This window comes from Miniopterus schreibersii, assembly GCF_964146895.1.
Source record: "Miniopterus schreibersii genome assembly, chromosome: 3".
Classification (NCBI taxonomy): domain Eukaryota; kingdom Metazoa; phylum Chordata; class Mammalia; order Chiroptera; family Miniopteridae; genus Miniopterus; species Miniopterus schreibersii.
In genome coordinates this window covers 30,736,764-30,759,584 of record NC_138103.1, presented here as the reverse complement: position 1 = coordinate 30,759,584, position 22,821 = coordinate 30,736,764, and the positions used below count along the sequence as shown (strand labels likewise).

General features: G+C 40.6%; 1 protein-coding gene across 2 annotated transcripts in view; it reads right to left on the bottom strand.

Moving 5' to 3' along the window:
- Positions 1-132: 132 nt before the first annotated feature.
- LOC308555350 (NXPE family member 3-like) overlaps positions 133-22,821 on the bottom strand; it is a 44,156-nt gene continuing 21,467 nt past the window's right edge. For both annotated transcript variants that reach the window (XM_081133535.1, XM_081133536.1), the window contains 4 exons: positions 20,470-21,221; positions 15,867-15,946; positions 15,274-15,486; positions 133-2,050 (listed from right to left, as the gene is read on the bottom strand). In XM_081133535.1, the coding sequence (XP_080989661.1) occupies positions 1,518-2,050; positions 15,274-15,486; positions 15,867-15,946; positions 20,470-21,221 (1,578 nt within the window). In that variant the 3' untranslated portion in view covers positions 133-1,517. The remainder of the gene's footprint in view (positions 2,051-15,273; positions 15,487-15,866; positions 15,947-20,469; positions 21,222-22,821) is intronic.

Below are 22,821 nucleotides of genomic sequence, written 5' to 3'. Positions count from 1 at the left end.
AGGCAAGAAAAAGATAAAGGAGTTCATCACCACCAAACCAGTACTACATGAAATGTTGAAGGGTCTTCTTTAAGAAGAAGCTAATGAACAAAAGAAACTGACAAACAAAATTGACCCAGAGACATTGAAGCATGCAACAGACTGATGTATTTCACAGGGGGTGAGTGGGGGTAGGGGTGGGAAGAGATTAACCAAAGAACTTATATGCATATATGCAAAACTCATGGACACACACAATAATTCGGTGAAAGCCTGGGGAAGGGGCCAGAGCGGGGTAGAGGAGGTCAATAGGGGGAAAAAGAGGGATATCTGTAATACTTTCAACAATAAAGATAATTTTTTTTGAAACGTAAGGATTGATACAACTTAAAGAATTAGAAAGCTCCCTTGTGAAGCCATCTGGACCAGGGCTTCAGTTTGCTGGGAGTTTTTTTTGTTACTGCTTCAATTTCATCAGTTGTTATTGGCCTATTCAGGTTTTCTGATTCTTCCTGATTCAGTTTTACATGATCTCACTCATATGTGGAATCTAGTAAACAAAATCTGAGGAACAAAATAGATCCAGAGACATAGAAGCATGGAACAGACTGATGAATCTCAGTGAGAAGGCGGGGGTGGGGAGAGATTAATCAAAGAATTTATATGCATATAAGCATAACCCATGGATACAGACAATAGTGTGGTGAAGGTCTGGGAGGGGGAACGGTGGATGCGAGGCAGAGGGGATCAACAATAAAAATAAATTTACTTTCAACAATAAAGATAAATTTAAAAACTAAAAATAAAAAGTAAGGATTGAAAATTGTTCATTGAATTTACCTTCAAAGAGGCTCTTATTTACCTTGGTGAGAATAGTTTTGGTTGATTAGAGGAAAAATGAATTGAGAAGTGAAAGGGTCTGAGGTTCTATTTTTGTGTTATCTTTAGCCTACGGGTAGAGTCCATTGAGACTGTAATAGTCCAGGGCTGGTCTATTAGACTTCCCACCTTGGATAAACCCTTGACTTTGCCTTCTTTCCTTTGCAAGGCTACAAAACAGATGCTAATGAATTGGACGGAAACCAATACATATGATAAACTTACATAACACTAAAAACATACACATACAAATGAGTACAATAAAACTAGGGAAATGTCTAAGATAGGTGAATTGTATCAATGTTAATACCCCAGGCAGGATACTGTACTGTACTACAGTTTTGCAAGATGTTACCACTGGAAGAAACTGAATAAAGTGTATGAGAGATTTCTGTATTATTACTTACAAATGCATAATCTGCAATCACACCAATAAAAATTTTTCCAAAAGTGAATTTAAAAGAAGGCATGTAAAATATTTCATTTATGTATGCAAAGATGGTCTCCAAAACTGTTCACAGTAATTAACCCTAGGTAGTAAGTCTTGAGGTAACCACTCTTCTCTGGATCATTGTTAGTTCAGGATCCCATTATTGCTCTGGTCCTCTGCACAATTCCTATGGCCTCCATCCACAAAGCCCCTGAATCCACACAACCACTCAGGCGGGGCAGATGAAGGAGAGGAGGAAGTCCACCTCATTGCGGACAATGAGCCGCCCTGGGTGGATGCTGTCGGGCAGGGCCAGGCTGGAGGTCATTTCCCAGGCATCCACAAAGGCCACACGGAGGTCTGCAAAGGCAGCTCGGAGGAGCCGATTCACGTGCAGGGTGAACCAGTCACTGCCATACACGGACTTGTAGCCGGTGTTGGCCAGTTTGATGACCACAAGAGTGCGAGGCTCTCGGGCCAGCAGCGCAGCCACAGCTTCCCGGATCCCTGCCAGTCGTCGCACAAAAGTGGATGGAGGGAAGGTGGTGAAGTGGGCGCCCAGCCCGAGCACCACCACAGTGTGGGGGCCCCCGGCCAGGCCCCTCAGCTCCTGAACCACGGAGTGCAGGGAGGCGACTGGTGTGCGGAGGGATCTCAGGGGCCATCTGTGGGCCCGCCAGTGCAGCACTATGTTCCGAGTGGTCTCTACAGCCATCAGGGGCCCTGTCTGATATGTGGTGTGTAGATCCATGGGCTTCAGGGCTGTAGGGAGGACGAGAGAGGAGGCTTAGGGGTTAATATAGGACTGTGTACCATCCTCTTGTACAAATGAAAATGCCAGGCCCCATTTCCCAGGACATAATCATTCTGTCCCTAATGCATGCCCTGCCGCCAAGTTTTCAAGATTGCCAAGGATCTCATTATTGTCCATCCAAACATCTATTCAGTTTGCTTTTATTTCTCTAAGGCATTTGACTTCCCTCTGCTGAGTGACCTCTTCCAAAAACCCTTTTCTTGCCTTCAGTAACACTACATTACCCCATTTCCCCCCACCATTCTAGTCATTACTTGCTCAATTGTTTCCTTTATATTTTCCTTGCACTGTATAAATGAGGCATTCCCTAAAATTCTATCATTGTCCACTTTTCTTTACTAGCTATCTTTAGGGGAATTCATTCACTTCTACCGCTTCAGTTTTTGTCTAAGAGCTGATGGTTTGCTGAGCTTCAATTCTGAACTTTCAATTTCCCAATCGATACTTTCTCTCTAATGGTCTGCCATGGTTTTGAACACTTTGTAGGTTGCCTTGGCAAATAATCTACCATTTCTGCACAAATCTTTCTCTCTTCATCCTGAACCTCCCCCTACTGTCCCATGCCTGTCAGCAATTATTTTTGGCAACTTTCCAATGTTTTATTGTTTTTTTTCTTAGCTTTCCATGGGGAGGCCTTTAGTCATATATGATACCTCTTTGGGTCTTAATCTGAAGTCAAACAATTCACCAAATGCTACTCATTATTAATTTTTAAGGTTCCCTATGTCCAACTCTTGCATCCAACTTTTAGTTCAGTCTCTTAATAACTCTTAGTTACATTCATCTAGCAATATTTTATACGTACAAATTTGCACTCTTCTGGGTATTTTTGTATACTATAGTGGAAAAGAGACTGATGTCCTTGCCCTCATGGAGCCTACTGTCTCTTGGGAGGGAGGGAAGGAAAGGGGTGGGGGAGAGAGAGAGAGAAATTGATTTCCTGATATAGAAGAGAGGTTGGAAATTTTGAGGAACTTTAAGGAGTTAGGTGCTCCTGGAGCAGAATGAATGGCATGAGGCGAGGTTGGAGATACAGGCAAGGTCTGGTCATGTAGTCCCTTATCAGATCAAGTCAATGATTTTGATTATTGTCCCAGGGAAAATTAGAGTCCATTGAAGGTGGGTAACATGATCCAATTTTCATTCTAAAAAGCTCATGCTTGCACCTTTGTGAAAACCTGGGTGCAGGCATGGGTACTAAGAAGTGAAATGGGAAGCCCAGTTTAAAAGACTTTGTGATAGGCTTGGAAATGGTCAAGGATGGAGAGAAGTAAAGATAGACGCCAGAGGGTGGGTTTCATATATATACTAATATATATATATAGCTAAATTTTTATATATATAAATTTATATATATATATAGCTAAATTTTTTCAAGTTTTATTGAAGTATAATTAACAAATAGAAATTGCATGTATTTAAGGTGTACAACACGTCATTTTGATATTTGAATACATTGTGAAATGATTACCACAATTCAACTGGCACATTTATGACATTACAGTTACCTTTTTTTTGTGTGTAGTTAGAACACTTAAGATCTACCTTTCTACACATTTCAAATATACAATACAGCATTCTTAATTGACTTCAGTCACCATGTTGTACATTAGCTCTCCAGAACTTACTCATCCTGAATAATTGAAACAGATAAATTTTTGATGTAGACAGGATCAGATAATTAATTGGATGCTAGCATCAAAGAACAGGAAGTATGAATGAGTTCCAGATTTCTGGTTTTAGCAATTGGGAGATAATGGTACTTACTGTTTTAGGAAGTCTGAATTATATTTTAGTGATTGGGGAAGGAGGACAGTGATCTAGAAGTTAGTGCAATATTAAATTTTTGGATGCTTGAGAGGCATCAACATGGAGATATCAAATTGGCATCCGGAGCTCAGAAGAGAGGTCTGAGCAAGAAAGATAAATTTGGAATTCATTATAATTATGCATGGCCATAGGAATGGTCATACATAATTAGAGCCATAGGAATGGTCAAAATCATTTAATAAGATTATGACAAGGGAGAAAAGAAGGGGGTCCAAGAATAACTTCAAAGAATTTTATTATTTAGATGATGGGTAGAGGAGGAGGAGACTGAGAAGGAAAGCCCAGAAAAATAAGAGGAAATCAGTTACAAGTAGTGATATGAAAGTCAATAAAATAAAATGTTTCTATTTGAATGAGTTAGATTTCTCATCTATTCAATTAAGAGAAAAATCCAAACCAAATAACATAGGTGTTGAAGCTATGAGGAAATAGGTTCCCTTGTTCATTGTTCTTGGGCATATAAGATGGGGAACTTTGGCAATATCAAATAAATTTACTTTGTATTTATTGTTTGACACATACAACTACTAGGAGTCTATCCTACAGGACTACTTGAACAAATAAATACGATATGATGAGCTTATTCATAGTGGCATTGTTTATAATAGCAAACAATTTTATTATTATTATTATTTTTAAAAATATATCTTTATTGATTTCAGAGAGAGGAAGAGAGAGGGAGAGGGATAGATAGAAACATCAATGATAAGAGAGTCATTGATCGGCTGCAGCCCGCAACCCGGGCATGTGCCCTGACCAGGAATCGAACCCTGATCGCCTGGATCCTAGGTCGACGCTCAACCGCTGTAGGTCGACGCTCAACCGCTGACCCACGTCTGGCGGGGCAATAGCAAACAATTTTAAAGGACCAGTTATCTAGAAATAAGGAATGTTCATACAATGAGTCTTATACAGCCAAAAACAGGATGTACTGATGATAAAGAGATATATTCCAAGTATACTAAGTGGGGGAAAAGGTGCAGAATACATTATGCTGTGTGTTACCTTTTGCTAATGGTACATTGTGATACCACTATATCCTGATGAAGATAACTGAAAAAAGTAATAAAAACAGTTTTAAAAATTATCATGAGAGAAGGAAAGAATAGGAGATGGAAGAGATAGATTAAGGCTAATTCTGAACTGTGGGTATTTGTGAGTAAAGATAGCAGAGATATGAAGCTCTGCTTCTGCCATTATCAATCTTTGGAGATGGTCAATATGAATTTGTCATTTTTAGTCTAGCTATCTATCATCTATAAATCAGATATCTACATCTTCTGTCTGTTAAGTGTCCTAGAAACAATGTTACTTCAATAATAATGAGCACTCACAGTGCCCAGATATTCATTTCTAATTTACCATGAATTGTTAAAGAATAAACAAATTCTAGGTCTGGAGAGGATAGTACATAGTGAATGTGGACTACCTCATGCCAGAAATCAAAGAAGCTTTCTAATGTTGGAAGTATATCAGAAAGGACACAGGACCCACCTTGGCAGAGATTGTGAAAATTTGAAAATTGGAGAAAATCATGAAAAAAGCAATTGGAGAAAATAATGATTTTATAGTAAAATATTGGCCAAGCACACCAAATCTATAAAAATCCATGTATCTATAATGATACTAAAAAAATAGTCATTTGTCACCATTTTAAAAAAAGTTTTTCAATTTCTTTTTTTTATTTTTTAATTTATCTTTATTGTTGAAGTATTATAGGTGTCCCATTTTTTCCCCGCATTGACCTCCTCCACCTTGCTCCCACCACCTCCCCAGGCCTTCACCCCATTATTGTCTGTGTCCATGGGTTATGCATATATGCATATAACTTTGGTTAATCTCTCCCCACCCTCCACTCCCCTTCCTTCTTCCTTCTGAGATATGACAGTCTGTTGCATGCTTTAATGTCTCTGGGTCAATTTTGTTTGTCAGTTTCTTTTGTTCATTAGCTTCTTCTTAAAGAAGACCCTTCAACATTTCATGTAGTACTGGTTTGGTGGTGATGAACTTCTTTAGCTTTTTCTTGTCTGTGAAGCTCTTTATCTGACCTTCATTTCTAAATAATAGCTTTGTTGGGTAGAGTAATTTTGGTTGTAGGTTCTCGGTTTTCATCACTTTGAATATTTCTTGCCACTCCCTTCTGGCCTGCAAAGTTTCTGTTGAGAAATCAGCTGACAGTCATATGAGTGCTCCCTTGGTAGTCAACAGATTTTCTCTTGCTGCTTTTAAGAGTTTCTCTTTGTCTTTAACCTTTGGCATTTTAATTATGATGTGTCTTGCTGTGGCCTCTTTGGGTTCTTCTTGTTTGGGACTCTGTGCTTCCTGAACTTGTAATTTTATTTCTTTCACCATGTAGGGGAAGTTTTCTGTCATTTTTTCAAATAGGTTTTCAATTTCTTGCTTTCTTTCTTCTCCTTCTGGCAGCCCCATAATATGAATGTTGGGCCGAATGAAGTTGTTCCCAGAGGCTCCTTATACTATCTTCATATTTCTGGATGCTTTTTTCTTCTTGCTCTTCTGATTGGGTGTTTTTTGTTTCCTCATGTTCCAAATTGTTGATTTGATTCTTGGTGTCCTCTACTCTACTGTTGATTCCCTGTAAATTACTATTCATTTCAGTTTGTGTAGACTTCCTTTCTGACTGGTTCTTTATTATGTCATTGATGATCTCACCAGTTTCCTTAATAGTCTTACTAAGATCCATGAGCATCCTTTTAACCATTATTCTGAACCCTATATCTAGTAGCTTACTTGGCTCCATTTCATTTAGCTGTTCTTTTTATGGAAATTTCTTCTGTTCTTTCATTTGTGACATGCTTCTTTGCCTCCACATTTTGGCTGCTTCCTGGTGTTTGTTTCTATGTATTAGGTAGAGCTGCTATGTCTCCTGGAATTGGTAGAGTGGCCTTGTATAGTAGGTGTCCTGTAGGGCCCAGTGGCTCAGTCTCACCAGTCACCTGAGCTGGGCCTTCTCGGTGTTCCCCTGTGTGTGCTGTGTGCACTGTCCTGTTGTAGTTGAGGCTTGGTTGCTATTGGCATCACTGGGAGGAATTGAGCCCCAGGACAATTGGCTGTGAGGACCAGCTGCAACTACAACCAAAGAGCTTGCTGTGCTGGAGACACCCCTATGGAGCAGGATTTACTTCAGTGGAGCTTTGGCGTTCACCAAGTGTGCCCCTTGAGTGTGTCACCCATGGATGTGGTAGGGTTGTAATACTGTGTGACTGAAGCTGACCACCATGTGCACTGTCTCTTAAGCCTCCTAGGAGGTGAAAAGTCAGCCTTTGACTGTGCCCTGCCCAAAGCCACCCAGCTTGAGCTACACAGTAATCTGTAGGTGGCTGCTACTTGTGCTGGGCTTGGAGGTGTCCAGGAGAGGCCAAGCTATGAGCCAAGGTGAGCTGCCACTAGTGCTGGGCCTGGAGCCACTTATTGAGAGGTATGGAGCATACTGAGATCAGCTGCTGCTTGTTTGAGAGATTTTAAGAAAGTCCTAAGCATGAGGCTAGAGAGGCCACTTGCATAGAAAAGCCACTGGAAATGGCTTGGATGAGCTTGCAAGTAGGGAGGGTCTCTGGGAATCACTGGGGTGGGGCCAAAGGTGTGAGTTAGGTTGAGGGAGATTCAGAGAAGGTGCCTGCCTGCGTGCTCTGTGCCGGGGAGGGCTCGTCAAAGGAGCAATGGCCTCTGCCAGCTCTTCTGTCTGTGAGAAAGCTGCCCCTCCAGCTCTGGCTCTGATTCCAGGCAAGTTAGTTCCTCCCTGAATGTCCCAGGTTCCTTTCAAGCTGCTGCCCTGCGCTGGGGCTCAGAGGGAGTGTTCCAAGTAAGTGCACGCATGGGCCTTTTAAGAGGAGCCTCCTGGGACTCCAGCAGGCTCCTTGTCCCTCAGCCACACTCCCTGCTGGTTTTTACAGCCCGAAGTTGTGGGGACTTCTCTTTCCAGCCCTGGAGCCCTGGGCTGGGGGCCTAATGTGGGGTAGGGACCCCTCACTCCTCTGGGAAAGTCCCACCGCCGAGATTCCCTCCGGGATTTGAACCACGGCACTGGGTGTGGGCCTGCGGCCAAGTCTCCGAGATTCAGCCCCTATCTGCCTGCATCTTGGCCCCTCCTCCTGGTCTCGGTGCTTCTTCAGTTCCCTGGATGTAGGGCTTCTGTTCAGCCAGATCTCAGGAGGCTCTGAGTGATGGTGGTTCTGTATTTTAGTTGTAATTTTGATGTGGTTGTGGGAGGCGGCGGGTTCCATGATTACCTACTCCGCCATCTTGTTGTCTCTCCCATTTGACACCATTTTAAACCAGTTCCCTTTTTTTGTAAATTGGTAATTAAAGATAGTTTAATATATTCTTGTCTTTTCAGGAGAAGCTGCCGTTCAAACTAACCTATTAACTCCAGTTAAGAAGAGAAAGCATTTTTAAAAAATAAAAGGCCAGCTAATATGTGTAGAAAAAACGATAGATTTAGAAAACCACCCTTTTGTAACACTTATAAAATGATTGACAAAGGCAGTAATAATTAATTGTGTTAAAACCATAATGAGAATGGTTAATGGGGATGTCTGGAATTCATATAGAGCCAAAATAACACCATTAGATTCCTTTCTGGTACCAAGGGGGAAACATAACTGCACTGTAGAGGGATCAGCCTTAATCCCCTTATCCAGTGGTCACTCTTACCATCACTGATAATAAACAGTCAGATTCTATGCATACCTGATATGCTGCAAACAGAATTTACAACATCATTTATGCAAATGCTTAAGTTCAATCTATCTAGCCTTGAACTCTCAATTCTAGTTTATGGGAAATGCAAGAAATAGAGAACAAACTAAATGTCTCCATAATGAAGAAATCAGAAATACCCAGAAGGGTCCTGGGTTCAATTTTGGCCAAGGGCACGTATGTCAGTTGCAGGCTCGTTCCCTGGCCCCGGTGGGAGTGAGTGTGGGAGGCAACCAATCAATGTGTCTCTCTCACACTGATGTCTCTCTCTCTCCCTTCCACTGTCTCTGAAAAAGCAATGGAAAAAATGTCCTCAGGTGAGGATTTAAGTAAAGAAGGAAAGGAAGGACTAGCCTAGATTTAAAGAAATTAAGGGACAAAGCAACCAGGTCCTGGAATGGATCTTGGCTTTGAAAAAACAATTGTATAGACTTTTGAAGGACAATGGAGGAAATTTGATTAGGAACTGGAGTTAGATTTAAGAAATTATTATTCATTTTTTAAGTTGTGGTAATCTTATTTGGGTGATGTTTCAAAAATTCTGTTTTTAAAAGATATTGAAATATTTGGAGGTAGAATGCCATGATGTCTGTAATTGACTCAAATACTTAAGAATATGAAAGTAAAAAGTAACATGTATATGCTGATGGGAATGTGATGGAAATAATGCTATTGGGAAGATGATTTAGGAGGGAGGGAGGAAACTGGTAGAGAGATGTCCTTGAATAGGCAAGAGGAGATAAGATCTAGAGCTGAGGTGGAAGGACCAGACATAGATAGGAGCATGGAGAATTCACTTTCAAAAACAGGTAGGAAAACAGAGAATACTAGTACAGATGCTGGTAGGAGAGGAAATGTGGTGGTGGGAGTCTGGAATTGCACTTCTGATTGCTTTATTTTGTTCAAGAAAATATGTAAGGTTAGCAGCTGAGTGTGAGGATGAAAAAGGTTTCAGGAAAGGAGAAACTGAAATCATCGAGGAGAGTGGTTCAGTGGTCCTAGGGCAGTGGTTCTCAAATGTGAAAGCCCATCAGAATCACCTGGAGGTCTGTTGAAATACAGACTGAGTTCCTCTCCAGAATTTCTGATTCAGTAGGTCGGGGATGGGGCCTAAGATTTTGCATTTCTAACAAGCTCCCAGGTGATGCTAATGCAGCCTGTCTGGGGACTACATTTTGAGAACTACTGTGATTATGGTGCAGCATTAGTGCCTCCTAGACTTTTGTGGTCATGCATTTCGAGTGAGAACAGCATGATGAAACATTTTTCTCTCCAGGTGTGTTCTGCCTCTAGTTGCAAAAGAGGCAGAGGGTTGAATGAGCCAGAGATTGTCATCAAGATCATCACACACCTCGCTCCTTATCATTCTGGACTCAGTTCAAATGAAACTGCTTCGAAAGCACCTTCCCCAACCATTTAATCTCTCTTCCTCCTCTTCACCATCTTCCACCTTCACATTGCTTTTACCACAGAAACTTTCAATATCTAGAAATGTATGTTTATTGTGTTACTTGTGTTTGAGTCTTCCCACTAGAGTTTATGCACAACAAAACGGGAATCTTGATATTTTTGTTGCTATGTCCCTAGAACCCAGAACAGTGCCTGGATATCACAGGTGCTCAATAAATATTTATTGATGAAAAGCAAGGGAGGAAGGAAGGGAGACAGAGAGAGACAGGGGAAAAAAATTACAAGAAATGATCATAATATTAGTTTTGACTATAAAGAGAAAAGTATTTACATAATTATAAAAACATAAACTTCACTGATATGTCTAAAATAAAATAAATACATTGGAAAGATGGGAAGGGGAGGCTAGCTAGAGCAGTAAACATGCACACCACTTCTATGCCTGGACATAAATCACCCTACACAATTCTCTGTTCTCGCTCTCCCTTTCCCTTCCCCCCCCTCTCCTCTCCCTACTCCTCTCCCTCTTCCTCTCTTTTTTTCTCCTCACCACTGGGGTGGGTGCAGCGGATCCAGTAGTGACTTCTAGGAGGCCCTAGGGGACAGTGGAGACAGGAGGAAAGGAACCTGAGTTCCAGAGTCATAGCTTTGAGGACAGCAGTGAGGAAGCCTGTTCCCAAACATTGGACTTTGGGTGAGTTCAAAATAAACTTTTATTGTGTTAAGTCACTGAAATTCTAGGGCTTTCTTATTATGGAAAGAAAAAAAAAAAGGGGGGAATGTCAAAATGGTTTAATTAGGAATTACTGGTGTATCAATCAGGGTCCAACCAGGAGAAAAAAGTCACACATTAGTTTGAACAGGGAAAATTAATGTAAAGAGTTATTAACAGTAACAGGTGAAAGAGAGTTCTAAGGAATACTATAGTGGTGAGGGAGAGGATCTGAGTTCTGGAATAAATTTTTAGCTTACTAATTTGCTCTAGTGGTATCCATTTTGTTGTTTATTCCATCTACTGAGAGTTTTTAAAGGATATTTCCATTTATAAAATACTAATTGGTCCTTTGTAATATTTAAAGAATTCAAAGTAACATAAATATTGATTAAAATAAAATTGATTCAAGAGGGATTTGAATTTCCTCTCCCATCTGGCTGAAATACGGCAGAAAAAGGTGAAGTGAAGGAATGCTAGTTGGCACTGTGCTCGCCTACCCCTGGTATGGAGCTGAAATTATACCTTCACCCAGTGGCAACAAGGCCATGGAGTTGGTTTTCCATTTCCACTGGGGTGGCTTCAACAGAGCTCAAAAGAGAGCTGAACATACACCCCACCTGTACCTGCATGCTACACCTAAAGAGCATGAATGCTTGCTAAAAAGAACAAAAGTAAAATAAGACCCAGAGTCTCACAACATAATACCCAAACCCTCCAGGAAACAAGAGAAAATAATTTATCATACCAAGAACCATGACAATCACAAGCTGAATGAGAAAAGACAATCATCAGGTGCCAAAACCAAGATTACTCAAATGTTGGAATTATAAGGATTTTTTTTTTTAATTTTTAAATTTTATTTTTTAAAAAATATTACAGATGTCCCTTTTTCTCCCCAATGACCCGTTCCACCCCGTCCCATCCCCCTACCCAGTCCCTCTCCCCACCATTGTCTGTGTCCTTGGGCTGTGCATATATGCATATAAATTCTCTGGTTACTCTCTCCCCCTCCACCCACCCACCCTCCTCCATCCCTCTGACATTTGTCAGTCTCATCCATGCTTCCATGCCATTGAATCTATTCTGTTCATCAGTTTATTAAGTTCTTTAGATTCCACGTATAAGCGAGATCATGTGATGTTTGTCTTTCTCTGCCTGGCTTATTTCACTTAGCATAATTTTCTCCAGGCCCATCCATACCGTCCCAAAGGGTACGAGATTCTTCTTCTTTACAGCTGCATAGTATTCCAAGGTGTAAATGTCCCACAGCTTTTTTATCCACTCATCTACTGATGGGCACTTGGGCTGTTTCCAGATCTTAGCTATTGTAAACTGTGCTGCTATGAACATCGGGGTACGTATATTCTTTCTGATTAGTGTTTCAAGATTCTTAGGATACATTCCTAGGAGTGGAATCACTGGATCAAAAGGCAGCTCCATTTTTAATTTTGAGGAACCTCCATACTGTTTTCCACAGTGGCTGCACCAGTCTGCATTCCCACCAGCAGTGTACAGGGCTCCCCTTTCTCCACACCCTCGCCAGCACATGTTGTTTGTTGATTTGTTGATGGAGCCATTCTGACAGGTGTGAAGTGATGCCTCATTGTGATTTTAATTTGCATCTCTCTGATGATTAGTGACCTTGAGCATTTTCTCCTGTGTCTCTTGGCCATCTGTATGTCTTCTTTGGAGAAGTGTCTATTCAGGTCCTTTGCCCATTTCTTAATTGGGTTGTTTGTCTTCCTCTTGCTGAGTAGTATGGGTTCTTTGTACACTTTGGAAATTAGCCCCTTATCAGATACATCCTTGGCAAATATGTTTTCCTAGACCGTGGGGTTCCTTTGTATTTTGAGGCTGTTTTCTTGCAAAAGCTTTTTAGTTTGACGTAGTCCCATATGTTTAGTTTTTCTTTTGTTTCTCTTGCCCTAGGAGATGTATCAGTGAAAATTCCACTACGTGGGATGTCTGTGACTTTACTGCCTATGTTTTCTTCCATGATTTTTATGGTTTCATGACTTACATTTAAGCCTTCTATCCATTTTGAGTTTATTTTTGTGTATGGTGAAAGTTGGTGGTCTAGTTTCATTTTTTTGCATGTATCTGTCCAATTTTCCCAGCACCACTTATTGAAGAGACTGTCTTTACTCCATTGGATGCTCTTGCCTCCTTTGTCAAATATTAACTGACCATATGGCGTGGGTCTATTTCTGGGGTCTCTGTTCTGTTCCACTGATCTATATGCCTGTTGTTGTACCAATACCAGGCAGTTTTGATTACAATGGCTTTGTAATACAGTTTGAAATCCGGTAATGTGATCCCTCCCACTCTGTTCTTTTTTCTCAAGATGGCTGCAGCTACTCGGGGTCTTTTTTGGTGGAATTATAAGGATTTTAAAAGCAGCCATGGTAAGAAATGCTTAAATGGGCAATTGTGAACACTATATACCTATTAGTAGAGTTAAAATTTAAAAGATTGATCTTTCCAAGTGTGGGTGAAAATATATAGCAACTGGAACGCCTTTCCAGTGATGGTGGGAATATAAAATGATATAGCTAATTTGGAGAACAGTTTGGCAGTTTCTTAAAAAGTTAATGATATGTATACACCTACCATATGATTTAGCCATTCCACTTTAAGGTATTATTTACTCAAGAGAAATGAAAGTATATCCTCATACAAAGACTTGTGTGCAAATATTCCTAGCCGTTTTTATTCATAATAGTTGAAAATTGGAAACAACCCAAATGTCCACCAACAGATGAATGGATAAACAAATAATGGTATATCCACATAATGAAATACTCACAGCAATAAATAAGGAACCAACTATTACCACTCTCAAAAATGTAGATGAATCTCATATAATTATGTTGAGCGAAAAGAGCCACACACACAAAAACGGGTACACATTGTATGGCTCTATTTATATAAAGTTCTAGCAAATACAAACTAAACTTGAAAAGACAGAAAGCAGGTATGTGGTTGCCTAGGGAGGAGGAAGGGTAAAAGGGAGGGATTAGCAAGGGCAACCAGAAAAGTTTTCTGGGTAGTGGATATGTTAATTTTCTTTTTTGTGGAGACTGTTTTCCAGGTGTATATATATGTTATAACTTACTAAATTGTATACTTTAAATATATTCTGTTTATGGTTTGTCAATTACACCTCAATAAACTGCTTAAAATAAAGGAGAACCTCAGAGTAGATCTAGTGACTGAGGGTGACAATATGGCAAAGTTCTAAACTTTTAAAAAATTTCTAAACTTCCAGGAAGACAGAAATGTATCAGTACTACCTATCTGAGATTGGAGATAACATGCTTAGGTGGACTTTCCTCAAAAACATGGTAAGTGCCCGGCCAGGCGTGGCTCAGTTGGTTGAGCATCGACCTAGGATCCAGGAGATCGAGGTTCAACTTCCTGTCAGGGCACATGCCTGGGTTGCAGGCTCGATCCCCAGTCGGGGGCATGCAGGAGGCAGCCGATCAATGACGACTCTCATCATTGATGTTTCTATCTTCCTCTCCCTCTCCATCTCTGAAATCAATAAAGATATATTTAAAAACAGAAAACAAAAAAACCACATGGTAAGCAAGAGCTACAACTGGCCTGTTGCTAACTTTGCAGTTGAGTTTGCAGAGATTATGAATGGGGCGAGTCCAGTAGGTGTTCAGGCTGGCCTTTCTGCTCTACCTTCCTGCTCCTCAGATATCTTCAAGACATGTAATAACTTTGCACTAGGTACTGGCTTCTTGGACACAATTTTACTTAAAATAACTGCTATAGATACTGTTTTCTAAATGGGAGGTTTTTCACAGATCCTGTAATAATTTTTTGTTTTCCATTAATCTTGATTATTTAGAAAAATAGTGCACATGGAAGATTTGGGATTGCATTAACTTAACTTTGGAGGGGCTGAAGAAATGACACACATTCCCCAGAAGTCACTTGGGTTTTAGGTACTAGGAGAACCACAGCTTTACCAGTTGCTGTTTAGGACACAGCAGTGAGGTAAAAGAGAAAGAGAAAGAGAGAGAGAGAGGGAGAGAGGGAGAGACGGAAAGAGGGAGAGAGAAAAGGGGAGGGAAGAAGAGGAGAGGGGAAGAGAGGCAGGAGGGAGGGGAGAGGGAGAAACTGAGGTGAGCAGGGAGGGGGCAAACTTTGAACTTTATGTCTTTCGAAACTTAATTTTACTTAAGAGATTAAAGGGGGATTTTTATTTAGAAACGAAATCAGGACTTTTTTGCGTTATCAGGAACTATCATTTGAAAGGGCCTTTGGTTTTAGTGCTGCCGTTTGAGCTCACTACAGAGCTTCTGGTAAACTGCACTGGGAAGGCAGCTTCGTGGCGCCAATTACATCCTGCCAGCTCTGACTCTTTTGCTCACCTGCTCTTGGAAAATTGCCAGGGTCCCCCCCCAACCTTTTCACCACAAACAAAGCCCTGGTTTGTCTCTTTTCCTCCTAGAAGTCCTACCCTCTCCCCGCAGGGCCACTCACAGGGCACAGTGTCACGCAGATACTCCCACCACTGGCGAAGCGTGGAGTCCCCCATCATGTGGACCATGCGACCAGCCAGGCAGTCCAGGATGCTGTCAACAGTGGGGAAGGAGCGGCTGGAGCAGGACAGCGAGTGCCACACATCTCCATGGTAGAAGCCAGAGGGCTTTGTGGCAGGGAGCCCAGGATAGCATGGGGGACGTGGGGATAGGGCTAGAGAAAAGGGATAAACCAGAACAGAACTAACATTTATAAATTACAAAACTCCGGCCGTTCTTCTATGTGCTTTACATGTATTATCTCATTTACTCTTTTACAAAAGTCCACGAAGTACTATTCTTATCTCCATTTACAAGTGGGGACACTGAGGCCCTGAATTGTTAAATAATTTACCCATGATCAAGAAAATGCCTGGCAGAGATAGCATTTTGATCCAAGAAGTCTGATTTACAGCACATATTACTAACAATTATGCTCCACTGCCCTGGCAGGAGGACTGGGGCTAACCTCCCAGTCAAGGAATAACACCCCCCCAAGTCTATTCCCCACCCCACACCCTGGCCCTGGCCCCAGCAAATGCCAGCCCCACTTACCCAGGCTGCTGGTTCCTGGGGCTGCTGTTCTGATCTGGATCGGAGAAATGCCCTGAGGGAGCACCTTGTCTGTCACTTTCCTGGAGAAACACCAAGAGTGAGCATTGAGGGTTGTCGATCAGGTGAAAGCAGGAATCCAGTATGGAGATATGATGGTTGGTAGTAATTTCTACTCTAAATCCATAAAGAGTTCAAGGTAGTTACAATACAATTAGGACATTTATTATGAGGCAACTACAATAAAGAGTCAGAAAAAGTGATGGAAGGAAGAGAAAATCTTGCCAGGAAGCTGGACCTTCTGCAATCAATCTACCCATTAGCTCTCAGTTTACTAACAGTTTAGTTAATAAAAGAACATCCAAGCTGGATCATGTAGTTCTCCTTCTCTGATAAATAGGGGTACATAGCACTCCAGGAGAGAGAAACTCTTTCTTCCTAGCACTAAATTCTGGAAGGAACATGGAGCAGGAAATTTTTTTTGTTTCAAAAAACTCAGACAATGGGGATTATAATCCCCCACTCCTTAACTGTGGGCTGTACGTAGAGAAGCACAAAGGGCACAGTGCGGAAGGAGGGGATTCGGGAGAGTAGTTTTGCAGTAGAGAAACCTGCCAAACGTTGCCCCAGCCAGATGACCAGGTTAAAATAAACACTCATAAATCACACTGATAGTATGTACCCTTGATACAATGTGATGAAAATGTAACCTGATCTCTGTGACCTTCTTCCCCAAACCCATAACCCACCCCTAATCACTAGAAAAACAGACAAATTTCAATAGAGAGGAATAATACAATATAATTAACCAATACTCCTCAAAACTGTTAAAGTCATCAAAAATAATGAAAGTATGAGAAACTGTTATAACCAAGAAGAGCCTCAAAGACTAAACGTAATGTATTCTGGATGGGATCCTGGAACAGAAAAAAGATGTTAGGTTAAAACAGTGATTTTCAACCTTTTCATCTCATGGCACACATAAATTTTTTTTTTAAAAAAATATCTTTATTGATTTCAGAGAGAGGAAAGGAGAGGGGAAGAGAGAGAGAAAAACAACAATGATGAGAGAGTCATTGATCAAGCCCGCAACCCGGGCATGTGCCCTGACCGGGAATTGAACCCCGATCGCCTGGATCCTAGGTCGACCCTCAACCGCAGAGCCACGCCCGGCTGGGCAGCACTACAATTCTGTGGCACAGCAAAAAAAATGTTATATTTTTTGCCTGTCTGACAAAAAATAGGTATAATTTTGATTCATTCACACCGGACAGCTACTGTTGTGTTGGCTGTTTCATTTTTTTGGTTTGACAGTCTAAGGGAAAAGAGGGCAGTGCCCCTGACAAAATAGTCAGATATCGCATGTTTTAAAAATTCTTGCAGCACACCATTGAAAATCACTGGGTTAAAACTAAAGAAACCTAAATAGACTATGGACCTTACTTAATAATAGTGTAGCAATATTGGTTCATGAATTGTAATAAATATACCACACTAATATAAGATGTGAATAATAGGAGAAATTATGGGGGAAAGCAGATTAGGGAAATTTTTGTACCATCTGCTCAATTTCTTTGTAAATGTAAAACTGTTATAACTCATAAAGTCTAGTAATAAAAAATTCCACACAGATGTTTGTCAAACAAAAATATTTGCCCACAAGAGTCTATGTCCCAATGTTAACAGCAGCTTGATTCATAATAGCTAAAACTGGAAATAACCCAAATGTTCAAGCGGTAAATGGATAAATTAAGTGTGGTATATCTGTACAATGGAACACCATTTATCAATAAGAAGAAGAAAAAAAGAAAATTACTGATCTACAACAACATGGATGAATCTCAAAAACGTTTTACTGAGTGAAAGAAGCCAGATACAAGAGTACAAATTGTATGATTCTATTTTTATGCAATTCTAGAGAAGGCAAAACTAATACATACTTTGAGAAAGCAAATCAGTGTTTGTCTAGGGCTGGAGGTGGAAGAGGAAAATTGACTATAAAGGGACACAAGGGAATCTTTGGAGGTGGTGGAAATGCTCTGTTTCTTTATTGTGATGACAGTGACATAGGTATACACACTTATTAAAACTCATTGACCAGCCTGGCTGGCTTGGCTCAGTGGTTGAGCACCAACCTATGCTCCAGGAGATTGTGTTTTGATTCCCGGTCAGGGCACATGCCCGGGTTGTGGGCTCGATGGTGGGGGGCCTGCAGGAGGCAGCTGATCACTGACTCTCTCATCATTGATGTTTCTATCTCTCTCTCTCCCTCTCCCTTCTTCTCTCTGAAATCAATAAAAAAGTGTTTTAAAAAATAGTGTTAAGACTAAATGGTGCAGAGAAACTGGACCTCTCAGACATTGCTGATGGGAATGTAAATGGTATGGCCACTCTGGAAAATAGTTTGGCAGTTTCTTATAAAACTAAATGTCCACTAATTACACAACCCAGCAATCACATGCAGGCAGTTATTCTAGAGAAATGAAAACTTACGTTCACATAAAAACCTACGTATGACTATTCATGGAAACTTTACTCATAATAGTAAAAAAACAGAAACAACCCAAATGTCCTTTAATGGGAGAATGGTTAAACAAACTTATACAATGGAATACCAGGCAGCAATAAAAAGGAATGGATTATTGACACATGCAACAACCATTTTCTGTTGTAAGTACTAATTTGTATTATTTAAGTGTGTTACAGATATCATCTTCCAGTTAATGCCTTGACTTAAAGTATGTTTATGGGACTTTTTGAAATGGAGATATTTTTATTTATGTATCACCTAATTTATAAATATTTTCTTTTATGATTTGTGCCTTTTGTTATGTCCAAAACAACGTTTCCTGACCCAAAATAAAAAAGATATTTTCTTTTCTAAGTTTTAAGGTTGCTTTTCTCTTTTTTTACATTTAGATCTTTAATATTCCTGAAATTGGTCTTTATGTATATACCATGAGGTTTAGATCGAATTATATTCTTTTATGTTTATTTATTTACTATTCAATATATTCCCAATTGGTTTGAATACCTATTATGTTTAGATAGTTAGTTATCTTCATGGACCTAGTTTATTCTATGATTTATTTAACTGTGCTTAAACAAATGTCACATGCCATGTCAAGAGACCTGCCTAAAACTATTTCACACAAAAAATTGAAATATAAAAAGAAGAAAAAAGGTATACCATGAAAACACTAAACAAATGAAAGTTGCTATAGTAATATTCATACTGTAGAAATTAGAACTTAAGACAAAAAGCAAGAAAGTGATATGAATAATTTACCATTAATATAAGACAATCACAAAGTTGAATGTACTTAACAACATAGCCTTGAAATGAACAAATTGAAAAGAGTCTGAATTACAAAGAGAAACAGCCAAATCTACAAATACAGTATGATACATTTTTGTCTAAACTAATAGATTAACCAGACAGAAAAGTTAGTGAAGATATACATGCTTGGAATAAAAATGTTAAGGATAGGTTCAGAATTCCATTCTGAAGAAATAGAGAACACAGATTATTTTCAAGGAGATATAGATTATGAAAAAAACTTAATCATTTGCTGGGTCACAAATAAATTTTTAACAAATTTCAAAGAATCAATATCAGAAACCCTATTTCTAGTCATAACGCAAATAAATTAAGCAAAAAAATACAAAGATAGCCACCTCCCTAGCCTATATTCAAAAACTAAAAATAATTCCTAAATAATTCAGGAGTTAAAGAGAAAATCACTGTGTAAATTATAAAACATGTAAAACTGAATGAAAATGAAGCTTCCATATACAAAAATCTGGAGAATATAGCTAAAGCTGTACTCTGAGGGAAATTTATAGCCTTAACTATTTTTTTCCCCATATAAGGAAGATTGATAGATTGGTTAATTGTTCTGAGTCATGAAATTAGAAAAAAATAAGGGGGGGCTATCATGAGGTATTCCATATATGCTTACAAAAAAGGGTGTTCCCATTGGGTGCTATCACTCACAGTTACTCCTTCACCAGGTTCCATCACACTTTGCTGGAGGCTGCTACATACTCCAGCAGGGCTTGCCTAATATATCTACAGTTTTGATAGGCACCACTGTCTCTGCTGGTTATTACCACTGATAGGAGAGTATCTTTCCATATTAATAAATATAATTATATAAAATAAAAAAAGAAAAAGGAAAAACACCCTGAAATAAATAAAAGTAACAAATATCAAAGATACCAATAGAAACAAAGAAAATAGAATGGAGACTATTTTTCTGATAATATGGTAGACACATGTATTCACACCAGCCCTTACATTGAGAGATTTGCTCTGCCTTGAACATCTCATTTCTTATCTTTCCTGGAGAATTCCTAGTTTTTCTTTAAAACCCAGATCAATTATAACCTTCCTTAAATGGATAGCCTGACCAGTTTCTTGTGGTACATGTCTGTTTAGAAATGTCTGTCATATAATAGGTGCTCAACAAGCATCTGTTGAATGAGAGTATAAATAAATGCATGGTGTAAACTGGGGAGGGCCATTGTATCACAGGGACAATATTCAGAAGGAAGGATGTGGCTTAGTGTTGGGGAAAGCTTCTCAGATTCTATATTTTCTTACCATGCCAGCAGGGCCTCATCATGTAGAGTAGTCACATTCAGGTAACTTCCACTTGAGTGTCCAACTAAAGAGCTGCAGGGCAAGGTAGAAGGTTGAGCACAGAACCAGAGTTCACCTGAATCCACATCCCTGTACTGGCAGGTAGGCCCTCTTGCTCCAGTTGACTGAGGGTCAACATTGCAAATCACAGTCTCTTCCGTTCCTGTGGGTCCTCGGAAATAGCCTCTAAAATCAACAGTGGCTTTTTTATTTATCCAGATTCTTCTCAGAACTCCAACTGCCTCACTGGAATGGATCAGCCTCACTTGCACCTGGGCCTGCCCAGCCCAGAGAAGGGGGAAGGACAGCAGGTATGTGCCATTCTCCAGATCCTGGACATCTCCAGGGACCCCTGCCTTCAAGTTGGGACCTAGCAGCTGTGCCCGAAACAGATCCCCACCATGGGTCTTGGGCCTGCCCCGATAGTCTCTGGCCACAAGGATGGCCTCCAGGTAGCCTCCCAGGGCATAGCTGGCCTGGGCAGGACCCCTCAGGTGGTAGGTGGAATTCTGGGGGCTGGTGGAGGCCAATAGATCCCCGTTATCACCTGGGGTCGGAGGCCAGTACAAAAGATGGGTCAGGTTGGCAAGCTCCTGGGAGCCAGACTCCAAGAAGGAGGGAGAATCTGTGGACTTGGCAGATTTAGAGGCACAGCAGGGTGCTGGGGGCCGAGGGATGGTGCTGTCAGGCCAGGTGATCTTGAAATACAGGATCTGTGGGTAGAGGAAGGAGGATCTATCAGTGGTTTATGTTTTCCTCACTTTCTCTTAGGAAGGAGATTTTCACTCATCAAAGCTAGCCCCCTCTGCAAGGAGTCCTGTCCTGCCTGCACCAGGCTGTCACTTATCAGCCTACTGTCTGAGTCATTATTACATTTATTTAAAAGAAGCATGTCGTATGAAGGAGAAGTTATATCTCTGGATCTCAACTGCCTCCTTATCTCAGCCTTATTCCCTCCACTACCACCCCTATCCCTCTGCAACATACACAGAGATATGGATAGGCCTGTGTCCAACTGTCATATCTTTTACTTCTCTCCCAGAGCCTGGCACTCTAATTAAGTGTCCTCTTTTTTCTTCCTATTCCCTCTCTCTACCACTCCACCCCCACCATCTCCAACTTAGATTTCCCAAAGAGAATCAGAGGTGGGCAAGCCCATTACTCAACACTGTTGAGGGTTATAAAAGAAGGAGGTTAGACCATCTCTTAAGGAGCTCCCTCTCTAACTGGGTTCAGTGGACAAAAGAAGTGATTCAACCACAGAAACCATTGGAAAAGCAAGAAGCTGTAGAAAGGCACTGACAGAGGTGACGGTTGGAAAAAGGACTGATATATGGCAGATTCTTTTCTAGGAAGACAAGGTGTTTGTTATGACAAAGAGTCTCCTCCAGGGGCCAGCGCTCTCTGGTATCATATTTTGAGAAACACAAAGTAAAAAATACAGACCAGGAAGAGCAGAAGAGGGAGGCTTTGTTTTGTGACGGAGGGTGGTGGTGGATATGAGAGTGGGCCTATGCTCCTGGCCTATCAGATACTTACCTATACCCACCAATAGTCCCTTCTACTCAGGCAAGTGTGATTCAGAAAGAAGGAACCCAGTGACACACCTCAAATTCTATGGCAGCACATGGAAGGTATGTTTGAGGCTGCAATCTCTGTTCTGAGTGCTGGAGGAGAAAACACTCACAGGGCTGGCTCCTCTCTTGGCTGGAGAGGAGCAGCGTTCAACATCATAGAGTCTGGGCTCAGATCCAGTGCTGTGTGATTCCTTGGGATGCTTGGCCCATACATGCCTGTGCGTCTTGGGGGAAAGTATACCTAGTAAGGTGTCTGGTCCTGTTGGGACCTGTTTACGGACCCTCATACTGGGCTGGTAGAATATCAGGGAGCACTAACCTAGGAGATCACAAATCAGAATGGCTTCTTGTCCATCCCTAAAAAAGGGCAAAAACGTGCTGGTGGACATGTCCCATGTTCTCAGAAGCAGACTGTTTTGCCTCCTGTCGCTTGCAGTTTTGCCACCACACCAAGGGTCCTGAAAATTTCAACTGACCAGTAAGAGTGTCTAAGGGATCTGTTACAGCAAGTTTGAACAGATTTGAGAAAGACCAAATATATTAGTTTAACATGAAAGAATTATTAGGTATGGGAGGTTACATGGATGTTTATAATTCCTGGTATGTCATATCTATGTTCTTTATATTCTCTGATGTGTGAAAAATATTTCATAATAAAAACAAAATTTTAAAAAATTCTCTGCTTAATTTCTCTTTAACCAGAGACGAACTATAAAAATAAAAATACGATCTGTCT